This window comes from Podarcis bocagei (assembly GCF_964188305.1).
Source record: "Podarcis bocagei genome assembly, chromosome: 1".
Lineage (NCBI taxonomy): Eukaryota > Metazoa > Chordata > Lepidosauria > Squamata > Lacertidae > Podarcis > Podarcis bocagei.
In genome coordinates, this window is record NC_138125.1 from 77,643,514 (window position 1) to 77,668,575 (window position 25,062).

Below are 25,062 nucleotides of genomic sequence, written 5' to 3' on the forward strand. Positions count from 1 at the left end.
TTGTGGGTAGCCCTCAGCAGCTGGATTGCTTTTTAGTGTTTGTTCTTGCTTTCCCTTCCCCCATTTTATTATTTTGTAGCAAAGAATGGTAATTCAAGCGATTAATCAAATGCTAGGCCCAGCTGGAGCCATCTGTGGAGTCCTCATAATCTCCCTCCTCCCCTTGCATGTGTGCACACGGCTCATTGCAATTGGCTAGCAGTGACATCACCCCTGCTTGGATGTGGGGAGCGTGGAGTGTGTGTGTGTGGGGGGGGGAATACTTCTTGCCTCCAGCCTGCTTTACTGACGCTTCAAGGGAAGGTTACAGAGAAAGGTTCCTGAATGGCTTTTTAAAGCACTACAAAGAACACCGAATAATATACAGCATTATCTCTTTTTGTTCTTAACTGCTTAGGGAGCTGTAGGGGCGAGGGTGTGTGTGTCTGTCACTGCTGCCGTGCTTAAAAGCTAAACACAATTCTGAGAGAGCTTCTTGACCTAGAATAACTTGCTAGCTATTCCCAAATACTGTACAGGCAAATTGACTTGCCATCTGGTAACTGTTGCAAGGAGAGCAAGAAATGAGTTAAGGAGCTGCTCTCAAATGAGACAGCTCAGAAGGCATCTGCAGACATACCTGTATTCCATGATTCTGTATTCCATGCAGGTACCACATAAGCATGGGCAGTGTCCTGAGAACCATAGCTCTGCACTTAAACAAAACCCAAACCCCAGCCAAACCTACAACAGGTTTTGAGCTCTTTTGATTACACACGATAGGCTTTCAGTGTGCATGTGACCTGGTCAAAGGTATATGTTGAACTGGATTTTTAGTGATCATTGTAGAAAGGCAGAAAAAATGGTACGATAAGCCAAAGTTACACACATTTCTTCATTTAGATCCTTCATGCATGTTGAAGAACTGGTCTCTTTGGGAGCCAGATTTTGGGTTACATACGTGTAGAAGTTTGATCTTGCTTTTATTTTTTAGTGGAGGGTGGCCCAAACACCCAGACAATTAGTTGGTGATTGTGGAATGAATGCAAGCTTCTTCTCTCCCTGCTCTCCAAAGGTGAAGAGTTGGAGTAGGGGGCCTGATTTAAACAACACCTCTCCTATACCTCATGCCAGTGCCCTGATCCAGATTGGGCCTCCCAAAGCTGCCATTTATTTTTAAAAATCCATTCACACAATTGCTAACTGTGTGATGGCTATCTCATCTATAGAGTTTGGCCCTAAATCTTCTCCCCAGAAATTATTTTTGCCAGTTAAAATTTTTAATTAGATGGTTTAAGAAAAAATAACTTGAGTTGAAAGGCATTTTTTTTTAAATTTAGAAATATTTCTGTTTTTGCTTTATGGTTTTCAAATGCTGCAGTTTACAGGTTTTGATTTCATATAACTACTAAAATAGCAAATATGAATATCTATAGGGGAAAGAACTGGAGTTAAAATGCAACAACAGTAAAGGAACTGGGGGAAATTTTCATGGTGACTTTCACAGGAACAAAACATTTATTGATTCAAATGATGTAATCAAAAACTTGCACAGGTCTTTTGTATTCATCATGCTAGATTTCTCAATATAAATAATAGTACTGCATCTGTTGTATTGTTAATCATCATGTGTAGATATGGGTATACAGTGTTTGATTCGTAGATAAATTCTGCAGCCTGAACAAACTATCCCAATCTGACAAATTTGCTTATTTTGCTTATTCTTACATAATTTACTCTGCTTCAGAGACTCTTAGCCCTATCCTTTCTGAATCCTTTTTAAAGCTGTCTGGCAGTCATCATATCATGTGAGAGTGACTTCTACAAAGTAATTATACATCATATGAAAAAAATATTCAATGGAATACTCACCATTGCTTTCAATGGGAGTCAGTCAAGATACCTGAAACCTGCGCCTAAATTCCATTGATTTCAACAAAAGGGCATTAACGAGAAGGTACATTGAAGATGTAAATCATGTAACAACAGCAGGTTCCTAGCTCTAGGTGTTTGGTGATCTGTTGAAAGTGGGGTGAGCAATTTTGCATGGTTGGGTTTTTTTGTTTTCGCAAGATTTGGAGAAGAGTTGACAGCAAAGGAAGAATGCCTTGTGAGATTTTGGGTGCTAGTTAATTGTCTCTCTTGGGAAATGAGGCAATTCCAGGTGGAGATTTCTGCTATAGGATTTGTTTAATTTGTCACATTCCTGCAAAGGCATTGAGCTATCCATGTAAGTTGTTCTTGCAATGAATCTCTAAGGTGGGTTAGGCTGAGAGTGGCAAGACTTACCAAGTGAACTTCATTCTTCAAGAGCTTAAGTAGGGATTTTAACCCAAGTCTCTCTAGTCCACATTAAACACTACTATATACATTACATCTGATTTAGGCACTGTATCCTTCTGTCAAGGACATAGCAACTCTGTCTAAAGGAAAGCAGTTCTGGTCCTCTAACAACATATTGTTTGCATATTTGCTCTGAAGTAAGCATCATTGTATTCAATGGGGTCTACTGACTTGTATGTCTGCATAGAATTATACAATTAATAAAACATATTATGTAGGACTCGGTATATAAACACACCACATTATTCACAGTAGTATGACCAGTTTTGAATCCCCGTGACGGGGTGAGCTCCTGTTGCTCGGTCCCTGCTCCTGCCAACCTAGCAGTTCGAAAGCACGTCAAAGTGCAAGTAGATAAATAGGTACCACTCCGGCGGGAAGGTAACTGGCGTTTCCGTGTGCTGCTCTGGTTCGCCAGAAGCAGCTTAGTCATGCTGGCCACATGACCCAGAAGTTGTCTGCATACAAATGCTGGCTCCCTCGGCCTATAGAGCAAGATTGGAGCGCAACTCCAGAGTCGTCTCAACTGGACCTTACGGTCAGGGGTACCTTTACCTTTACCTTTTTATGGCCAGTTTACTGTCAACTTACAGCCAGTGTTGTGTAGTGGTTAAAATAGGACTTGGGAGACCAGGGTTCAAGTTGTCACCTGGCCATGAAGCTCACTGGGTGACCTTGGGTCAGTCACTGTCTTTCAGCCTAGCCTACCTCACAGGGTTGTTGTGAGGAGAAACTAGGGGAGAATGCCATGTATGCCACCTCGAGCCCCTTGGAGTAAAGGTGGGATATAAATGTAAGTGACATAAATAAATAAACTTCACATGCACAGAACAGGATTCCGTGCCAACGTGACCCAAGTTCAGTTGTAAAAAAAAATATTCTGCAGCAGCAATAAATTATGCATATCTAGCAAATTTGCATGCACTGCTTGTTTTCCATGTTCTGCTGCTTCTCGTCATGAGCATAGACTAGGAGCTGTGCAGGATGGCGAAGCTTTGCATAGCTTTGCATAGCTAGAAATGCTGTGCAGCTACTCTCTGGCTCTTGCATCTCCTATGCTGGCCTCCTGAACCTGGCCATACCCTCACCATCACCCACTGTCCACACATAGTGGCCAAAGATCAGAAGAGGGGAGTCTGCTCTATACACATAGGCACCCCCACTCCCATGATCTAGAACCCTGTGCTATCAGGGTTCTAGGGAGCCACCCTGCATAGAGTTCACCCCTTTCCTTACCCTCAGTGCATGGACAGCAGTCAGGGCATTCAGCCAGGATAGGGTACAGAGTCAGAAGCATAGCCTTGATCTCCTTATGCAGCTGTAATCACGCAAGGGGTAAGTGCCCAAACAGAGCTTATATGTTGTCAAGATGCTTGTAATAAAGGACATTCGTAAATTATAGCTGTAAGCCTTTGGGGTTCTGGGACTAAGGGGCTTTAGTTGTTGTTAGAGGTAAGTTCAGAGGTAGCACAGAGAGAGAGAGAGAGAGAGAGAGATTGAGAGAGAGAGAGAGAGAGAGAGAGAGAAAGAGAGAGAGAAGCAAATCCCTTTCAGGATGTTGATTATTGCACCCTTATCTTCTCAGTTGCTCATGTAACAACTGCATGAAATACAACTAGTTCTTCTTTAGCTTTTTTTTTTAAAAAAACCCCATTATTAATTGAACATGTGTTTGCTGTCCTTGTGGTCAGAGAGGAAAAACTTTGGAGGACTGCCAGACCATTCATGAAGTTGCAACCTCTCCCTTTAACTTGCAGCCACTGAGTCAGTCCCTTGTGTGGCTTCTGGTGGGTCGATGGGAGCCTCCTTAAGCTTAGTTCAGGTAGTATTGAGTGAAGCATTGAGTCAGAAGAATCTGAGAGCAGGGCAGATCCCTACTACATGCCTCGATCACTCGCCTGCAACCCAGGATCACTATTTTTGGGACAGTAAAAAACCCCAAACCAATTACATTTAAATTGTGAGTTTTGGCCTTCTTTTGTAACCGGTGATGCTTGTTCAAATTCTCCTGAGATGAGAATGGACACGTGGAGGGCAGCAGTGTTGTGAATTACCCTCATGTTATTATGTGGGGTCTTTTTGTTTCTAATGGGGGAGGGGGGCAGGGGGTGAGTGGAGCTGCTGCTGAGTAGCAGATGGCAGGAAGGGTGACATCATAGGCACAATTGTCCTACCCCATTATTCTTCCTGACAAGCTCCTGCCCTCCTTTTTGGTTTCCTGCTGACAGAATTTGAAATTGTGTGTGTGTGTGTGTGCTGGGAGGCAGCCAGAGGTCCTCCCAAATTCCTCCCTTTTGGGTAAATTATGTTTATCTAGTACTAGTAGTATTTTATTATCGCTTCTAAAACAGTCAGGTACTGACCATAAAGACAGGCCCTCCTCCCAATTTGCAACTGTAGGGAATGGAAAGAGTAAGAGGAGATCAGTATGGCCTATATAATTTGGGTTGGTATGTGAGACAGGAAGGTTATGTTTTTACACATGCGCGCAGGCCAGACGTGGACATGCTTTCCCAGGATCAGGTTCCTGTGAGTTCATTGTGACTTACTAGAGATTTAGGATTGCAGCCTTGGACTTGTCAGCTCCAGGCTCTACAAGGTCTCCTGTTTCTTTATGGTTTAAGAGAAGGAAGATAATGTGCTGTGTGTTGTCCCACCTCCCGGCAATTGTCATTCCAGTAATGTGATGGGGAAAATGCATTGGGAAAATATGCCCTTCCCTGTAGCCAAGGCTGGCATCAAGACTCTGCAATCCGTTGCTCATTCCAAGGCCTCTGCAATGTGCCTGGCACTAGCTTCTGGCCCTGGTATTGCCCCTCCTTGCTATGGCTAACTTTTCACCTTCCCTCTCTGAATGAGCAGGTTGGGACAGGATTAGGAGCAGCATCCTCTGCCTACCTCACCCTCTGGACCAATATGCAGGTTGAGCCCACAGAAGGAGGGCAAGTGAATGGGGCATTCACTTCTTCTTTGGCGATCACTCGTAGCCAAGTAAGATTTTAAGAGGAGGTTTTAAGAGGAGGTTTTAAGAGGAGGTGGTCCCATTCAAGCAGATGGCTTGCTAAGGCCATTTTGCCCAACGACCCCTCCATACACACAGTAACAATACAGGAGACTTCTCTAGTTTTGAATGTCACTCTTAGTCTGTGTCCCTTGCTACTGGGTTGGCAAATTTGCATGATCACATGTGTGGGTTCCTTCATTAGCAACACTAAAGGGGGGGTAGGATCCTTTTATTGTAGCAAACCAGTTTATACTTAGGGATTGATTTGTTACTCTGCAGCTTGAAACACGCTTGATGTGGAAGGTGATTTCCATGGCATTTATATTTTCTTGCAAATGTGCTTAGGATCGCAACCTTTTGAATGAGGAAGAATCAATATCGCTGCAGTTAAGCTTGATTATTTGATTGCAGGTTTTGCTTTGATGCTACGGGCTCATTCAGCCGATGATGCAGCATTGTATAACCCAGGTATAAGTTTGTTTAGAAGCTTATCCCTTTTTCATGCCTCTTCTGTCATTCTCACAAGTCGGGACGAGGTAGTAGGTGATGAAGCCTGAGCTGGAGACAAGGTAGAAGGCTTTGGTTATGACAAGTGGAAACTGCATAGGTCTGGTCAGGGAAGCATTCTGGGGGCAAAGAAATGAAGAAATGGTTTGGGAACCCTGTGCAAGCAGGCACTAACAGTTGAGGCTTTTAAACATAGATCCATGTCAGCCGTCACTCAACACTTTTATAGTTGAAGGAAACACAATCCCGTTTAGCCAAAATGTATTTGAAACATCCACACCCCTTCCCGCTATTCCCCAGTTCTGAACTCAGTCCAGGCAATACCATGTTTACTCGATGTGGCTTGCTTCTGTGCTGCCAGTGCTTGTCTGGGATTTCTATTGCCTGAAACCTTATAACTTTAATAAGATATAAACCGTGTCGCATCCATCTGCCGTTGCTCAGCAACCCGTCAGTAATGCCCAAAACAAAGCTCCCCATGTGGAAGGAACACTAAATCCTACTGTGGGATAATTCTGCTTCCAAAGCTGTTGTTTCCTTCGCTGCTAACAGCCCTGTCCTGGTAGCGAATCCTCCCACCTGTGGCAGCAGTGCACACTGCGCATGAGTGACTCTCCTGTCACCTTTGCCCCTGTGGCCAGGGCTGGAAGGATTACTTTGCTTGCCATGCTAGATGTGCTTAGGTTATGTCACAAGAATAAATGTCTGCTGTTATTTTTAAAAATCGCAGGGCACTTGTATTCACATCCTGCATTAAATTTTCCAATACAAGCCAGGAAATACACTGTTGTTGTTCTTTGTTTGTTTGTTTTTTAAGTCAGAAAGGCCAATGAAGTGTATCCTTTGGTGCTTCTCAGCTAGATCAATAACTCAATTTCTCAGTATTCCTCTCAGGTGCAAAATGATCGTTGCAACACTGCATGTCACATGCATTTTCTTAGCAGGTTATTCATGCTGAAGCTTTGGAATTGGTGTTAATGTGCGTGTTGCAGGGGAAATTAAAATAGGAATGGGCCACTCAGTATCTTTTGGATTCTGATCACAGGGTTTCGGAATATGTACTAGGGGAAATGGCAGGCAGTGAGTATAAAAGATGTGGCATGAGTATATATGTGTGAAGGTGCAGGTGAAGGCAGGATCAGCCAAAGAACCAGGCTCCCTTCTTCTGAGAACCTCTCTATTAGAGCATAAAAATGGGAATTCTCTCCCTCTCCTTTTCCAGCCGTAATGTCCCACAGTCCTTCTGCTGCTTAACTCCCACCCCTCTTGAGTTTCAGATACTACAGACAAAACCAAATATCCATTTCCACTGGAAATATTTAGTGAGGCATGACATGCTTGGCATTTATTTATGCTACTCTCTTATAGTGGTTTGTTTTGACAGTCATAATTGAGGGCTAAATTAGCATCAATAGCATCCCTCAAGTTTCATGCTGGCAGCCAGACACGAGTCAATCAGCAAGGGATGTGTTGAAAGTTGCCAGGCAACTACACATGGTTAAACAGGTCCAGTGAACTCAAAACAACTTGGAATAGAATCTGTTTTCTCTGTGGATTTGCAAGTTGGTTTTGCACACTCTTCTATGTCCAGAGGAAGGTGCGTGGGATGTAGCTTTTTGTTCATCTTGTTTAGGCTTGCATGAGCTTCTCAACTGGCTAACATAGAATCGTAGACTTGGAAGGTTCCCCAAGGGCCATCTAGTTCAACCCCCTGCAATGCAGGAATCTCAACTAGATCGTACATGACAGATGGCCATCCAACCTCTGCTTTGAAACCTCCAAGGAAGGAGACTGCAATTAAACAAAAATCTGGTGTGACCTCTAGGGATTCCTCCCCTAGCTTTTTGAGGACACAGTCTTTTGTTCCCCACCCCGGATTTGTTAGTATAAAGGGAGAAATGTGAGAGATTGGTGTGGCATAAAAAGGGTCAGCCATAAGGGCTCCATAGGCTGCATCTAACTGTGTTAAACCAGACCTAGTGATATTAATGGATCTAATATAGCCATGTCCATCCATTTAGTGGGCATCCTTGTAGTACTCTCACAAAAGTGGTCTTATATAGGGACGGGTGGTACGGTTCCCATGGCAATTGCACACCTGACGTGCACTGCATGGCTGGACTCTTTCTGCCATCTGGGCTAGTGGTAGTCTGCATGGGCACTGACATGCCAGACACTTGAAAACCAGTTGTGCACAGAAGCAGCATTAGCTTCTATCCACAGATAGGTTTTCTTATTTTCATGCATCTAATTAACTAGGCTAGTGCAAAGGAATTTGAAGGTAAAAAGGAAGTGAAAGGAAATTTGGAGTTATTAGCATTACAGCAAGCCCTAAAAGCTGCAGTCAGAAGTCTCTCCCATCCTGACCCAGAGATGCCAGAAATAGAGCCAAGAAACTTCTGCAAATAAACTAGATGCTCTATCACTGAGCCATGACACTTCTCTGTATTGTGACTGTATGTTTCCCCACCTTTTTTTTGCTAATAGCAGCTCTGGAAAGGGTTAGGATAGAAGCTGTGGGGATGGGGGAGATAAAGGGTTAGGGACCCCCCCCTGCTTTGCACACAAGTTCTACGGTTTTATAAAAAGAAATTTACTGATGCAATCACCGATTGGCTTCATGTCTATTTGAGTGCATAGGCTTGTGCCAGAGTAACTCCCTCTCCTCAGGGCCTGAGTTAGGAATCTGAAACAAAGAATTCTCAGAGTTCTCAGCAAACTACAATTCCCAGCATTCTTTAGGAGAAGGTATGTGCTTTTGGTTTGTTACCAGGGCATGTATGCTATCCACAGCTCTTCCTTGGTCTGATACACTGAACAGCGGGATGGCTGCATATGAAAGCGAACTTGATTTTAAGTGTCTTTCAAAGCTGACCAAACACATACTCAGAGACTATCTGGAATGTAATGGAAAGAGCTGTTTAGTCCTTTCCCCCATTTGGCTAGCGCCCTCTCTCTTTCTATCCGTCCGTCTGTCTGTCTGTCTGTCTCTCTGGCTTTGCTTCACCACAGCTGCTGTTCTCTGACAGCAGAATGATAGATGTGCTTTGCGCCAGAGGGAGGAAGGCCGCCAGCTCAGAAGGCCGGCGTATGCCACCCATCAGCCTATTCAGTGGATGCACTGAGCCATGGCACTGTGAGGATTTTATCGGCCTTTAATGCATTAACCTTTCATTAGGCACGGCAGCCCCTGACTGTGCCTCGCACTGTCCGCCTCTGCTCCCGCCATGGCCTAGGTACGCCACGGAGGCTTGTCATCGGAGGGAAACCCCTTTTGTCCCTACTCAGGGATCAAATGATACATTCTCGCAAACCCGGTGAACCTCATGCTTTCTTTTCTGCACATGCACAAAGTTCCAGACTTGGGTCTGCTTCCTTGTGCTGGTGTAGAGAAAATCGTTTACCTTCCCACCGCAGCTCCCTCGGCCTGAAACAAGATGAGTGCCACACCCCATAGACGCCTTTGAATGGACTTAATTGTCCAGCGGCCCTTCACCTTTTTTTTTTTTACTTAGAGAAAATTGTGCTAGAGAAATCGTCCTCCGACATTCTTCTCTGCTCTAATCTGCATGCACCCCCACCCCACATGGCATTTTGTGCCATGGAGAAATCCTGTTAGAATCTGAGAGAATACAACTGATTGCAGGCCAGATGGCAAAGAACAGCTTATTCTGATTCTGGGAATGGGAGTAGATGTGTTTCCTGCAGCCTTTGCTAACCTAGTGCCCTCCAGATGTTTTGTACTGTGACTCCCAGCCAGCACAGCCATTGGGAGTTGCAGTCAAAACACCTGGACGGAACCAGGTTGGCAAAGGCTGCCTTAGGAGGTGTGTGCTTTCTGCCCTTGTTCTGAAAGGGGGCTTAGCTTAGCTGATGAAGGCTGAGGTCTAACCCTAGTCCCCTTTTAAGGGCACTCACAAACACTTGATTCCCCCTGCTTCCTGACAACTCCCACCCAATTCATCAGAAACGATACCACTGCTATTGGGGTGGATGGTTAGGAAATGGGTGGTACAGGATGGAAGTATGAAAATGTGGGGTGAAGAGAAAGAGTACGCATTTCCACCCTGGTTGTCCAGCTTTAATTTCTGTGTTTGGGTGGGTGGAGTTAGCATAGTGGCTTTGACCCCCCCCCCCCAAAAAAAAACCCCACTGTCGAGAGGAAGCCTCTTTTCATGCTTTGTCTGAAACATATGCAATGGGAATTTGCACGTCTTCTTTGCAGAGAGAGAAGTGTGAGCTCCACACAGATCTGTAATTACTGTATCTCCCCACAGATGCAGTGTGCAGATTCCCACTTCACACCTTCGCAGGAAGTGTGAAAGAAAGTGTGGGTCATTTGTACTTCATCTGTTCCTGCTTATTGCTAACATCTGTAGTAGTCCTCAGCCTTGTGGTGGCGGTTGTGTTCTTCATAGTGGATGTATCCCTGCCCATAATTAGTTCCCTGTCCTCGTCCAGCAAATGGCTCCTATTCCTTTAAAAAACAAAACAAAACAACCTCTGCTTTTTCTTCCTTCCCTGAAATTTCCTCCAGAGCACGTATATGACACCACTTCTCCAGATCACTCCTCTTCTTCTGTGAGGCTGCTGGCTTAGCCCAGCTTCCTCCAACCTTCAAAGTACCCATTAGCCATTAGTCCTTGTCTCGTTTGGAAACTGGTAACCGAAATGAATGCATATTCTTCTGCTGTGAGCTGCCTCCATTTTCTTACCCTCCTTTTTTGTCTCCTCTGTTGTCAAATTTTGGTTTATAAGCTTCTTAGCAGGGATCTGACTTTCATTTTGCAAAGCAGCGCACACATTTTAGTGTTGCTTTGTAAATAATCGCTGAATGCATGGGATGCTAATAGCACAGAGACAGGGGTGGTTGATGACAAATTGGCTGAGTTAGTACTTCTGCTATAAACATCCATTATCATTTGTGTTATTTGTTCTGCGAAGGTGCTGAGAGGACCTCTTCTCCCTCTCCTGGCCTCCACAAACTTCAGATAACTGAGCAGTGCACTGTACTGTACAGTTCCTGAATACAATTTGTGCATTTTCGGAGCTGTGTTACCTGCTACATTCTGGCATGGCTTGACCACCCTTTGCTAGCATAGGTGGATAACAGAGTTTCTGTATTTTACATATGCCAGAATAATAAACTCTGTTAACTCTTTCTGCAACCACTAACAACAGCTTTCTCACACGAGTCCTGCTCTCTCCTGCTTTCCTTCAAAGCATTTATAAATGAAGAGAGATCATACAAAGGAGTGGGGCAAACCATTGTCCCCCTGGGTGGGGACAGTAAAGAGTTCCACTCAGTTTTCTTTTGTTTTGAAAGCTGTAGCAATTTAACATTTATGGGTTATGGAATAACGTTTGTCTTCTTGTGGCACTTCTCTTGCAGGTAGAAGCAGAAGACCACCAAGATGTGGTGGTCTATGACCAGAGCACACGGGATGCCAGTGGACTGGCGTCTGACAGTTTTCTCTCCATCCTCCTAGGCAAGCTGGACAGCTGCTTCCACAATGTCTCCATCCTCACAGGTAGGAATTGGTGGCAGCCATAGTGAAAGGCCAAGATTTTGCCTGTTAAGTGTATGGGAAAGAAGCACTTCAGAGGACAAAAAGCGGCGGTAGAAAGCCACAGACTACTCTGTCTTGCCGTTTAGTGTTCTTTCCATGTGATTTATGTTGGGCACAAGCCCCAGATGTGATGTTTGCTGTAACTTATAGAGCTGCATTGGTGGACCGAGGGTCGAATAGCTTCCCCCTCCATCTTTTGTGTCACTTCTGAATTTAATTGCACAGCTACGAAGAAGGGAACTTTACCAAGGGGTTGGATGATGTGTCATGGCATCAAGATGGATGCTAGAGTGTGAGAGAGGAATCAATGGTAAGCCTTTAATGCAATACCTTTCTAGGTCTCGAGTACCTTGTGGCCTAAATAGCAACCTGTATTCCTGAAAGTGCTTTACTGCAGCCACATCACAGTTTTGTTTTGTTTTTGTTTTGTAAACCCTCCTCTTCGGGAACAGTAACATTATCTGAAGTGGAATGTGCATGCTGATATAATTTTGGGAAGGCAGCTTGTGACCCTAAATGTTGCTGGACTATAAATCCCACCATTGGCCATGCTGGCTGAGGCCTTAAATGGCTCAGGACCACAATATCTCAAGGACCGCCTCTTTCCACATGAACCTACCTGGTCGCTGAGATCATCTTCTGAGGCCCTTCTTCATGTGCCTCTTCCTTGAGAGGTCCAGAGGGTGGCAACATGAGAACAGGCCTTCTCTGCAGTGGCTTCCCATTTGTGGAATGCTGTCCCAGAGAGGCTCGCCTGGCGCTTTCATTATACACCTTTAAGTGCCAGGCAAAAACATTCTTTTTTAACCAAGCCTTTGGTTGATTTGATTTATATCCTATGCCCTTTTGAAATGTGTTTTTTTTTGGGGGGGGTGCTATTGGGTTGTTGTTTTTATTTTTATTAGGTATTTTGTGGTTTTATATCTTGATTTTATTCTGTGAATTGCCCTGAGACCCCAGGGTATAGGGTGGTATATAAATTCTAATTCTAATTCTAATAATAATAATAATAATAATAATATGGGATTCAGTCCAACAACATCTACAGGACCACATTCTTCCCACTCCTATGCTACTAGATACCTTGACTGCCTTGAGCAGGGATTCAGCTAGGATTCAGGAACTTTTAGACCCATGGAAGGGACTTTAAAGTGAGCATCCTGCCTGATGCCTGATGCGGGTGCCTGATGATGCCACTGAGCTTAAAGTATCAGATGGAGAAAATAGACCGTGTTCCTACAAAACTCAAGCAGTAATATGATTGTACCTTCTAGGGCTTCTTTGCCATATACCTTTATTCCCAAGCTCTAGTTGCCTTGCTTAACTCTGTTAAGCTATAGTGTGAGAGCAAGATTCATGGACTTCTCATTTGCCCTCTTATATTGGACAGGAATTGATGTTAAATATGGATATGTGTTGTGGACTCAGTTAGGGACTCTAAGGATACGGTTTGTTCCATATATTAAGATTATCTTGTGATTTTTATTCAGTTGCTAATTGTTATGATGACCCTTTGGGGTTTTGTAATCTGTTCCTCTACTTAGAGATGTAACGTATCCAGGAATATAAAAGCCTAGAGAGAAAAATGTTTTTGGAGGTGAGGGGAATGGAAATTGAGGGAGGGGAAAATAATGGAAATATACAGCATTTTTATCCAACCAAACTTAAGTTAGGAACGTGAAATCCATTATGTATAATGTAGGTAGCGGGGAAAAGTGTGGTGTTTGGCATTTTTATGGAATGTGAAAATATAAGTTCTTAATTTTAATTCAAGCAATAAATAGAAATATTCTGCTTCTGTGAGCTTTTACACCCTAATGTGCCTGAAGAATTGTCTGCTACAAAATGTTGCAATGGTCGCGATGTAAATAGCTTTACAGGGGTATAAGTCAAAGGCATAAGAGCGTAGGCCCATCAATGGCTAGTAGTCATGGTGGCTAGATAGAACCTCGCATGTTCAGATGTAGTGCACCTTTGAATATTGGGGAACACCATTGGAAGAGAAGGCTGCCTGATTTTGGCCACGGACTGGTTGAATAATATGTTCTGAAGGAAGCAGGAGAAACTATAGACACCTATTCCAATGGCCTGTTCCACTTAGCATGGAAAAGTTCTGTATGCTGTGCTGGGGGTGGGCAGAAGGATTGCTGCATCAATGCTCTACAAATCCCATTATGCCCAGTAGAGGGGAGTGTTGCACATCTGCAGGAATCAGCCTGAGCCAGTCTGTGGCAGCCAGGCTTACTGAACATGAGCGCATTGTCGTGCCACTGCAAAGCTTTCTTCTTTCTGTGCCTTTCCCTCTTACCTGTGCCATAACTGCTGGCATAGATCTTGCATCTTGGCTCTTGTTTGGCGTCATTTCCATGAAACTAGGAACCAACAGGGTTTGTAGAACTGGACAATCAAAGTAGAAAAGTAGGTAGGATTTCAGGGAGTCAACAAATCTTCCCCACTAACCTTGTGAGTATTTACAGAGTGAATGAATGAGCAGGGCTCTTTTCCAGAACACTTTAAAAAAATAATCAATGGATTCATTCGGAAAGAGGAAAAGGAGGGTGGCGGCGGGGGGTTTGTTGCAATGAATCAGGGTCCCTGAGGGACTCTTATCCCAAACCACAGCCCATATGGTAAAGTGGCTAAGTAAGCATGATATTCTAATTATAGCTTTCTGCAGCGTGCTTACAGTTACAGTGCTAGTGAGCTCCAAAGGAAAGGCGTGTGAATGAATGAAATCTCCCAAGTGGACAAAGAAAGGAAAAGGCAGATGAAGATTAAACCCACTTATTCATTCCATAACCCTGGGAGCCAGATCTGCTGCTTATATTGTTACCTAGCACTCTGGGCCAAGTGACACATGGCATTTACTCCATAACTTGCTTTTGAGTGCAACCCTTATTTTTTCCAAAGACTGCCGTCCTGCCCCCTCCCCCCACTACAATATGGGTTCAGATCCTAGCATAGGAATTAGGGAGCTTTAACACATGCATCCTCATGCAATGGTCCTAAACTGGATCAGGGACTCTCATGCCTGCAATTTACATGGGCGGGGGGCAGCTTCCAATATCAAGAATAAAATTTTCATCCCCCCTGTGCAAATTGTAGAAGAAAAACTTGTGGTGCTCAGAATCCCTTTGAAAATAACAGGCAAAACATCTGTTCTCCCCCCAAGGAAATAAAACACAGATAAGGAAATCAAGCAATCAACACCCTCCAAAACAGAAAGCACCCACAGCAACTATCCAAAGAGGCCCCCCAATCTCAGTTTTAAAATCATTAAATTTGGGAGGAACAGGGAACCCTGGCAGATGCCAAAGGGGCTGTCTGAGAGTGCCACATGCCTTGATACACAGGGTGCCGCAATAGACACCCCAGTACAGTGGTGCCTCGCAAGACGAAATTAATTCGTTCCACAAGTTTTTTCTTCTTGCGAGTTTTTCGTCTTGCGAAGCACGTTTTCCCATAGGAATGCATTGAAAATCAATCAATGCGTTCCTATGGAGACCGTCCGGGGACAGAGGGGAAGCGCCGCGGGCCTTCCCCTCTGTCCCCGGACCTGTTTTAAAGCAAGGGAAGGGGCAGCGGGGAGAATCACTTCTCCCCTCCGCCCCTTGCTTCAAAAGAGGGGACAGAGGGGAAGGCGCGCGCGCGCCTTCCCCTCTGTCCCCTCTTTTGAAGCAAGGGGCGGAGGGGAGAAGATCGCTTCTCTCCGTTGCCGCCCCTTGGTTCAAAAGGGGTCCGCGCGCGCCTTCCCCTCTGTCCCCGGAGATTGCGGGGCTGGCAACGGGGAGAAGCGATCTTCTCCCCGCCGCCCCTTGCTTCAAAAGAGGTCTGGGGTGCGGGGGCAAGCTTCGTTTTGCGAAGCAAGCCCAGAGGAAAATTCGTCTTGCGAAGCAACTCAAAAACGAAAAAACCTTTCGTCTTGCGAGTTTTTCGTCTCGCGAGGCGTTCGTCTTGCGGGGCACCACTGTACTAAAGTCCTTTCTCCGTTCAGCTAACTTTTCCACATTTATGTCTGGCATTAAAGTCAAGCAAATTAGTTACAATATAGCACGTGAAATGTTTCTGTTTTAGCCCTTGCATTATAATGTGTACTGCCACCATAGATTGAACAGAGCTGCTGTTTATATTGCTTTGTTTATATAGTTTGTTTACAAACTTGTCCATCCAGAAATGTCACTTGTAGTACCAGGTTTGTGCCATGATGGTGGTTTTGTGAAATGTTGCATTTATCTGGATGCCTTGAATGCATAACTGCTTTAAGTGGCGTACACATTTGATGATGGTGATGATGATGATGATAATGTCACAGGTGCGGAGAGGGGGTAGAATTTCTTTAGATGTGGGATCACAGAAACAAGCATGTGATGCAAGGAGAATCTCTTGGAAGCAATGTGAATAAAAATCTCAGAAATACAGTCAGGGTGTCTTCACTGCAGAATTTTAGTCCGCTCCCAAGAGTATATTTGATCTCTGGAGAATAGTTCTTACCATGAGCTTGCTGTATGCTATTGACAAGTTGAATAATCTTTTGTCCAACACCTATAAAATGGAGAATGCAAATGTCAGTGTCTTATCTGTTGGTGCCGGAGTCCTTCTGGGCAGAGACTGTTGCTCAGCAACAAACAGCATTTGGCATAGCAGAGCACTGATGTTATATTGGCTAAAGATGCTTACACTCGCTACAGTATATAGCCGTAAAATAATCGCTAGCTTAGGAAGATAGTATCTGTAATGATGGCTTTAGAGTCTGCTGCCCATGCCCTGCACTGCCTTAGGTTTGATTGTTACAGAACACAAGCAGTGGGGAGAGGAGGAAGGTGGTGATTCAGCCAAGTGTATTTGCTGTGCTCTGAACAATTTCCACATGACAGCAATTCCCCATGGAAGGAGAACGGATGTAGGCAAGGCGGGACTTGTGGGCGGCAGACTGTGTGCCACGGTTGCAAGGTCACTGTGGTATAAATCAAGGACAAGCAGCCCCTGCACAAATTACATAATTCTGGGTCTTCTGTGAGCTTGTTTAAGGTGTGGGGCTGTGCCAAGCACATCCAGAGTATTTGTAATTTACCCTGAACTCCCAGAAATCCCTTCTGCTTTCCTGGGAGTAGAGTCTGTAAAACAGCTCACTGGTCATACATTTCAGCACAGTGGTACCTCGGGTTACTTAAGTACTTAATTCGTTCTTGAGGTCTGTTCTTAACCTGAAACCGTTCTTAATCTGAAGCACCACTTTAGCTAATGGGGCCTCCTGCTGCTGCCGCCGTGCCACCGGAGCCCGATTTCTGTTCTCATCCTGAAGCAAAGTTCTTAACCTGAAGCACTATTTCTGGCTTAGTGGAGTGTGTAACCTGAAGCATATGTAACTTGAAGCGTATGTAACCTGAGGTACTACTGTATCTCCTAGGCACAACTACAAATAAAGAGCAGCCTTTTTACCCTGGAGTCTTGCTGCCCAAGTTGTAGCTGTTTATTTCCAATCAGTATGTGAACTTCATCCTCTCTCGTGTCCCTGCAGTCCCTGACCATGTTTGCCTTCCCTCTCTGCCCATTCTCACTCCCAGTATGTTTAGGAATACAGGAAGCTGCCTTATGTAGCGTCTGTCCAGTTCAGTTTTGTGTACACTGACTGGCCAAACCGTGGCTTATCACAAGCATATGGGTTCCTGGACAGAAGACTGTAGCCAGAGCACTCTTCCCCCAGCCTCCTTGTACTGTTTGACTTACGGTAGTTTGTTAACCAAGCCACAAGCAGTAACCCAGGTTTGTTCTTGGGTTTACATCTTGTTGTTTGTCTGGATGAGACAAACTGAGGGAGGAGCGCAGTGGCCAGGATCTCTATGGCAGCTTGCGGGTTCATGGTAAGCCATGGTTTGGCTTAGTTTAATGTGCAAACCAACCCACTATCACATTCCCCCTGTAGGTGTGGACAGGCAGGAGGCCTGCAGGATCATTTAATTTTTACTCAACCCCTGAGGTCCTCCACGCAGAGCAAGCTGCAAAATAGCGGCTTAAGGGAACAGAGACAAATGCAAAATGATGGCTTGGGGACAAAGCCAGTTACTTGCATACAAAATTAGCTTACCTACATCTGAGTTATTACTGAGACAGGATTCTAACAACCCAGTTTAACAGCAGAAGATATGCAGTTTTGCTATTAACACTGTTAAACATTTGAGAGTCAGAAACCTTTGACAATCTAACTGAAAATATGCCAGGAGATCCTGATCTAATTCCATCCACCTGACCCCAGTGTAAGGGGTTGGATGTTGGGCTTGGATTTGGGATTAACAGGTTCAATGCTTAATCAAGCACACGGCAGAATTATGAGGATAAAATGAGCTGCCTTGAGCTCCTTAAAGAATAAGCATGATAAAAAACCTCATTTTTAAACTAAAAAATCAGTATAAGTGTCTTGTAAATGTTCTCTCAGCGTTCTCCAATACAATCCTTTGTGTATTTTGCAGAACTTTTGCCATTGAAGAAAAAGTGGCTTATCAGACTCCATATACGTTTCTGTTTTACATTCACATATCCCAACTTGCACATATATTCGGTTTCTCAGGAGTGTGCATGCACACCCACCCCATTACATTCAGGGAGGGGAGTGAGCCCATTCCCAGAAGTTGCTGGTAATTTCCTTCCTGAGGTTTTGGCAAAGATTCTTATGTGTGTTTTTGCTGTGGCGTCATGAACTGCATGCCCTGGAGCCCGCCAATTCACTAATGTCAAACACAGACCACTAATGTGCTGGGTGGAGGAGAGGAACTGAAATGTAGAACACTGGGTCACGGCTGCTGAGTTTTATGTGGAAAGCATGACTCAAAATAAGAAAAAGGCTGCTGAAAACTTAAAAGAGGAAGGCAGAGCAGATTTCTAACACGCACACACAAAAAATTTCCTCTTTGGTCTAATGTACAGGCTATTAATTTAGACTAAATGGTTCAATGCCTGGGTGGTCTGAAGCTTACTTTGGTGTCAATTTCCAAAGGTATACCTGCCCAAACATGCAAACATCTATTTTAAGATATAACATTGTAACATACATCCATGACTACCAGGAAAGGTTTATATTCTTCACATTTGTTTCTTTACAGAAGTTTTCCTGTGCAAATGTATTGTTTTTCTGTGGTCCTGTTTTCTAACATTTTATGTTTCAAGAGAGTGAGCATGTCTTACATTGAGAAGTGGATATAAGGGGAATATTTCATGGAATCTGTTGAAACTGTAATGGATTCAGTTATTAAAATTTCAATTGAACAGCCATTAAATGCTACAATTGGCATACATAGGGGTAATCCATGGGTAGGCATACTAAGGCCCAGGGGCTGGATCCGGCCCAATCGCCTTCTAAATCTGGCCTGCAGACGGTCCGGGAATCAGCGTGTTTTTACATGAGTAGAATGTGTGCTTTTATTTAAAATGCATCTCTCTGTTATTTGGAATTCATTCTCCCCCCCCCCCCATATATATATATATAGTCAGGCCCCCCACAAGGTCTGAGGGACAGTGGACCTGCCCCCTGCCGAAAAAGTTTGCTTATCCCTGGGGTAATCCATCACCTCCTCCAGGTGTTTTCCTCTTATGTAATCAGGGTTCCAGATGACAGGGAGAGCCCACATGCATTTGGCAGGCTTGCTGGTTGCAAACATTTTCCTGGTGAATGGGTGTTGTCCCAATGCAAGGATGTGTAGTCTGCTGGTGTGGCCCTGTTCTCCCTCTCAAGTAATTTAATTACATGAGCAGGGACACAGGAAGGGAGCTTACTTCTCTGGTATGAGAAATGTGGGAGGATTGTAGAAAACTTCACAGTGAGGGAAGTAACATCCAGTACCTGCACTTACACCCAAGTAATCATGCATAGGATTGTTCTGAAAGCACCCACAATTCAGCCCACCAAATTCAGTGGGACTTATAGGAAACCTGTTTAAACAACTTGTCTGCCAGGTAGTACCAATAATGTCAATATAGTGTAATCATGACTACATCAGTAAGATCATCATCATCATCACCATCATCATCTCATAACTGATTTTGTTGTATTCTGGTATGGGTGCCCCCATGATGAATGCATGTAGGGACAATTGGATATGAAGGCAGCATCCATGCATTTTTCAGGCATGCAGTTTCCATACATACATGTCAGGAGAGACCCAGTTTGTGCCTGACCATTGCTCACTTATGTTTTAAATTCAGGTAGGTAGCCATGTTGGTCAGAAGAGGGCCATAGCATGCATTGATGGGTGCTTCCTTCATACTGGATGGGCTATACCTGTGTTTGGTACTTTTATTGGGAAGTCATATCTCAGTAGAAAGAGGAGGAGGAGGAGGCCTTTAAGAATCTTTGTGCTAGCATTTCTTCTAGGGCACAAAAAATGAAAGAAAACATCTGAGCCAAAATTGTGTTTTTAAAATCTTCTAGGTAACTTTTTTTATTTAAAAATCTCATTAATCAGATGAATATGTGCAAATGTGACTATGTTTTCAACGGCAAGAAGCAATATCCAAAGCCCAGATGGTTAAGCCCATAGATAAAGATCTGTTTCAGATAGACTAGTCTTCATACCTATATAGAAAACCAGCAGAAAGGCTGCTGGTAAGCAGCAGTATCCTCTTTTACCCTTGATATCTTGTGGTAAGGATACAAAGCACTCCCACTGGCCTCAGAAACCCCATTTGGAATTTCCCTGCCGCTGACAGCCATTAAAATCTATTGGCTTATGCAACCGGGTGAGCTTGCTGCAGTGAGAATTCCCCACTTGTAGCAAGAGTTCAATCACTGCTACAGCTCCACAGTCAGCAGGGCTAGGACTCCAGGCTGTCTTACCCTTGATGGTGTTGCTTGCTTGCTTTTTGGGATGCCTTGGGCACACACACCTGCTGTATGGCTCTGCTTTGCTGTCTTTCATAATGCTTTTATCATACCTCATACCTCTGCATGTAGCGACTTGGTGCCAATGTTACCTGCAGGGAATATAGCAGCTCATAGTGCCAGAGGATTGACATGGGGTAGAAGGGATTCCTCCTGCAGCCCCAGCTCTCAGCAAGCAGGTATAAGTGGGAGGATGGGAGATGGGAAGGAGGAGGAGAGTTCTTCTTCATCATTTCTCAGGCAGTAGGTAGGTTGCCAGTACTGCTTTGCAAGTACGTGTAAACAGCCCTGCCTGCTGCCCACCCTTTGCAGGAGGAGCAAGCCTGTTGATTTAGATGGATTTCCTGACGTCACAAAAAGCAGTGAAAAAGTGAATGGAGCCAACATTTTTTCTGCATTACGTACCCCCTCTCCCTCCCAGCGCTGCTATTCCTGCAGGAGCCTGACTGTTCTTTAACCTCTGCTGATTCCAGAGCAACATCTGCAGCCCCTCCCTCAACACCTCTGTGCTTTTATTATAATTGGCTTATCAAGCATGTTGCCTGAAAGTCCTCTTAAGTTCATGCTGTCAGCAAGGATGGTGTTGGGCTGGAGGAGGCAAGGGAGCCCTCACCAGCCTCTTTCCCCTTTTATGTTTGCTTACAGGGGTGGTGAAGAGTTGGCATGTGCCGGACCCAAGTGCTGACACCGCAGCTGCCTTTGGTGCTTCTGTGCAGCTTGGCAGGGGCCACCTACACCGCTCTGGAGAGAGGACCAGGCGTGCATTGTTTGATTGCTAATAGGAATGGGAGAGACAGATTTCCTGGGGAGGGTGGGGCAGAGCTAGTCAAGAATAGGATCGTGCTTCAGCATCAATGGCACAAATCACAACTTACGTCACTGGTGCTTGAAACAGTTTATGGAATTGGTTATTTAAAGTCTGAGTCAAGTAGCTCTTTTGAGACAGTTGGCAGCAGTGTTTTCCCTTGTTTCCTCCTCTAACAAAAAATGGGTGCTATGAGCTGGGGTGTACCATGATGAGGGCCAGCACCATGGGCATAGCCAGGATTTTTGTGTGGGAGCAGAACCTCATATTTGTATTGATTTGAATTGATTTAGGGGGCAGCTGTCCCCCTATCCCCCCCCTTGGCTATTCCCATGACCAGCGCACTTACTAACAGTAGAACCATTAGCATTATCATGTCACACTAGCTTGAAAGATGCTCCAAATAGTGTGTGTGCTGTTGCCCACAGTAGTACCTGACCCTAATGATAAATGAAACTAACAACACATGATGTATCTCTATAGGACTTAGTTATACTTCCTCACAGTTGGTCAGTGCTAAGTCAGATGTATTCACCTCAGGTGGTGGCCCAGAAGGCCTGTTATTTAAAAACAAACAAACCCTAATTTCCAACTAGAGGCCTCTTTCTGTGTTATCCTGAAGCAAGCAAACCAGATCCTCAGCTTTGCCCTGAATATACAAGACAAGGTTGTGGGTGCTGAATCTGTCTGATGGGGAAAGTTACAGATTGGGCCCTGGCTTGGTGGAGACCAAAGGACTTGCTGAAAGTAAGACTCTGCTCTCAGTTTCCCATAGCTCTGAAGTAGCTCTTGCTTGAAAATTAGGGAGCATAATTTGGTGGTAGCCTACTTAGGACTAAAATGCACAAATCCTGCCTGGTTCTGCATCACAGAACTGATGAGGTGGTTCTGACGGTTGGTTTTTCAAGTGCAGCATCCTTTATGCTTTCATAGAAGCAGCCTGGGAGTGTGGAATAGCCACATCTTTCTCATGGGAGGGTTCACTGCAGGCACATGAGGAGTAACCTAGGGCAATTCATGTGAGAAGCCTAAGGCCATTCACAAGAGAAGTGGATGTGTGCACAGCCTAGAAAAATAAAACAGTTAACACTAAGAGTTGTGTGGAATTAGACTTTGAAGTAAAATAAAATAGAGGGCTAAATTCAGCCTGCATTTGAGTGCAGGATGAATAGTTCACAACAGTTCAAGACATAGGTTATAAAGAATTCAATATTTTGCAACTGAATGAGCTACTTCTGAAGCTCTGACTGAGTCCCTCCCACACCCACACTCTTGGTCACCAAGCTGTGCTAAAGCCTTTTGTACCTTTTCTCAAGCCAGTAGCTTTTCATCTGGCCGGGTATACATGTGAGCTCATCTTCTTCCCCACTCTAGAGCTTGTACCAGTTCTGTGAAGAATGTTTAGATTTTTCCATCCCTCTTTTTTTCTAAATTTAGAGCACCCATTTAACACTCATGATTTGGAAAGAATGTGGCATGGTAATAATTGATGAGTGATCTCTCCATCCCCCAGCTCTTCAGCAAACACATTGCCTTTGACAGGTCTGGCCATACTCCCAGACCACTTGCAAACCTGCAGTGCTATGGAGAGCCTGCGTCTTTCAGAGGCATATCATACATGCCCATTTTTCCTCCACTCCTATTTCCCCAAACTCAGTAGATCCGTTTATTTTCTTTACCTCCTGTGGGATATATATATCAGGAAGGGTTGAAAGAACATTAGCAGCTGTGAAGAAATACTTCTATATTCACCTGACAAGTCAGGAGCCAATATTTGTGTCGGCCCATTTAATTTCCCCCCCATTTGTTTATGTGGGGTTGTTTAATGGTGCCTGGTAAATGAAGCAAAACAGGGCCCCAATATTTACAAGTATGTGCAAAGGAAATGGTCAAACCAGTAGCATAGACGTATATAGTTTATTTGAACTTCCTAAATGGGCCTATAGATGTCATTCTCTGGAGTCTATTAAAAAAGGTAAGTATCATAGAGGTAAGATCTAAAAGTTTAGTAATGGGTTAGAAATTGGCTAAGCACTAAAAAGTAAAACAGAAGAGAAGGGTCAGATGCTTAGAGCAGAAAGTTATCAGTGGGAAAGGCCTGTAATTCTGATACAGTGGTACCTTGGGTTACAGATGCTTCAGGTTACAGACGCTTCAGGTTACAGGCTCTGCTAACCCAGAAATAGTACCGCAGGTTAAGAACTTTACTTCAGGATGAGAACAGAAATCGTGCAGTGGCAGCGGGAGGCCCCATTAGCTAAAGTGGTACCTCAGGTTAAGAACAGTTTCAGGTTAAGAATGGACCTCCGGAACGAATTAAGTTCTTAACCCGAGGTACTACTGTACAGCTTTCAAAAGACGTACTAATTGTTGATCACATGGCAGCACATAAAGATAGCAAAACAACTATCCACTGCATCAAACTATACTGTTTGAGATGTTCTTTAAAAAGAAACAAAACAAAAAAAAAGCTTTTTCAAAACCATTCACTTTTCAGATACTTGGAAAGTTTGTTTTTTTAAAAAAAGTTTAGCACTGTGAAGTGGTCCATTGCTGCTGTATACATGATAACTGAACATCTAAGCTTTTATCTTATCTTGGGCCAGCAATAAGTAGAATGTGACAGTGAAAGAGGTATAGACAGGGTTTGGGGGTTTTTTAACTGCAACTTTTTAATTAAATCTTAGTAAAGCTGCCAACACAAACTTGATAAACTGCTCTTTCAACTGGCAGAGTCATTGTGTTGACTTGAGATGTTGGTGTTTCTTTTTCATGCACTGCTTAATTGGCTAACTTGTATGTCCAGCTTTTGATCTTCCTTGCAGCCATCATGCTTTAGGGCAGTGATACATGTTGTGTATCAGTCTTAATGGATAAGATACTTTCAAGGCAAGTGATTGAGGAGGTGGCACTTAGTACCCCATTAATGCTGGAGAGCATTGTGTTGTGAGTCCAAATATGGTGGCTGACTGTGCAGAAAGGGAGAGCTTTGAAACTTGGCATCCTAATTTAATTCCATCTTGTTTTAATATGCTGCCAATCCATGTTCTCTGCACTGAATTCCATTCTAGCTAATGTTTGGTGGCAGATTATATCATGCCTTTAGATATGGTTTGTTAAGGGATTTGGCATTTCCAGTTCGCTACATTTTCCACAGGACCGGCCTGTAAGGAAACTACAGGAACATGGACAAAGATATTTTGAAAACATGTAAATACTGTACTTGGGAGCCACAAGGCATTATTGGAAATTTTACAGAAGAAAACTTCTAGGCTTGGTTTGGATTTGTCTAATAAATCAGTTTCCAGCAAAAACAGTGAAGCACGTTTTGCATAGTGAAATAGTGAACGTTCCCTATGACATAAGCTTTCATGAACAAGATCCCACTTTATCGAATGTATGATAATAGATAAAAGTTCAGGGGTTTGTCGGATTTGACCATTAGGGTATCAGTTAAGTTTTCTAAAGGAATTATCCTTTGTGCATCCATGTTTCACACTTACGTTAACTCTCAGGACAGGAGTGGTGTATCATTGACATGACTACTTACTGTACTGAGATAGAAACAGTAGTTTGTGCATAAATGGTGGGGAAGAGAATGGGAATATGTTCTTGGGTTGGCCCAGAAGCTGAGGTTGCAGCTGCTGTCTGCTTAGGCGGCAGCCTCCTTAAAAGCTTGTTAACAGCAGGTGTTAATGAAGTGCTAATGAAGCAGTTTGCCAGAAGCAAACCAAAGGCGCTCACTAGCCTCTTCATCTCAACAGGAACCTCAATGGTCCCCTAGTACAAACTGGTTTATTAGATCGAGTCAAATAACCTGTAACAGATGCAGCCTTTACTTCTGGAAAGTGGGTTAGCAACACACTGATCATTTGTAGTTGCCTAGCGACTGTCACACACACACACACACACACACACACACACACACACACACACACACAATGGAATACTGTCCCAATGCAAGCAGTACTGATACTTGCAC

General features: G+C 44.0%; 1 protein-coding gene across 2 annotated transcripts in view; it reads left to right on the forward strand.

Moving 5' to 3' along the window:
• The window catches only part of DUSP8 (dual specificity phosphatase 8), an 85,842-nt gene that overhangs the window by 24,313 nt on the left and 36,467 nt on the right, over positions 1 to 25,062 (forward strand). For both annotated transcript variants that reach the window (XM_081205335.1, XM_081205336.1), the window contains exon 3: positions 11,226 to 11,364. In XM_081205335.1, coding sequence (XP_081061461.1) covers positions 11,226 to 11,364 — 139 coding nt within the window. The remainder of the gene's footprint in view (positions 1 to 11,225; positions 11,365 to 25,062) is intronic.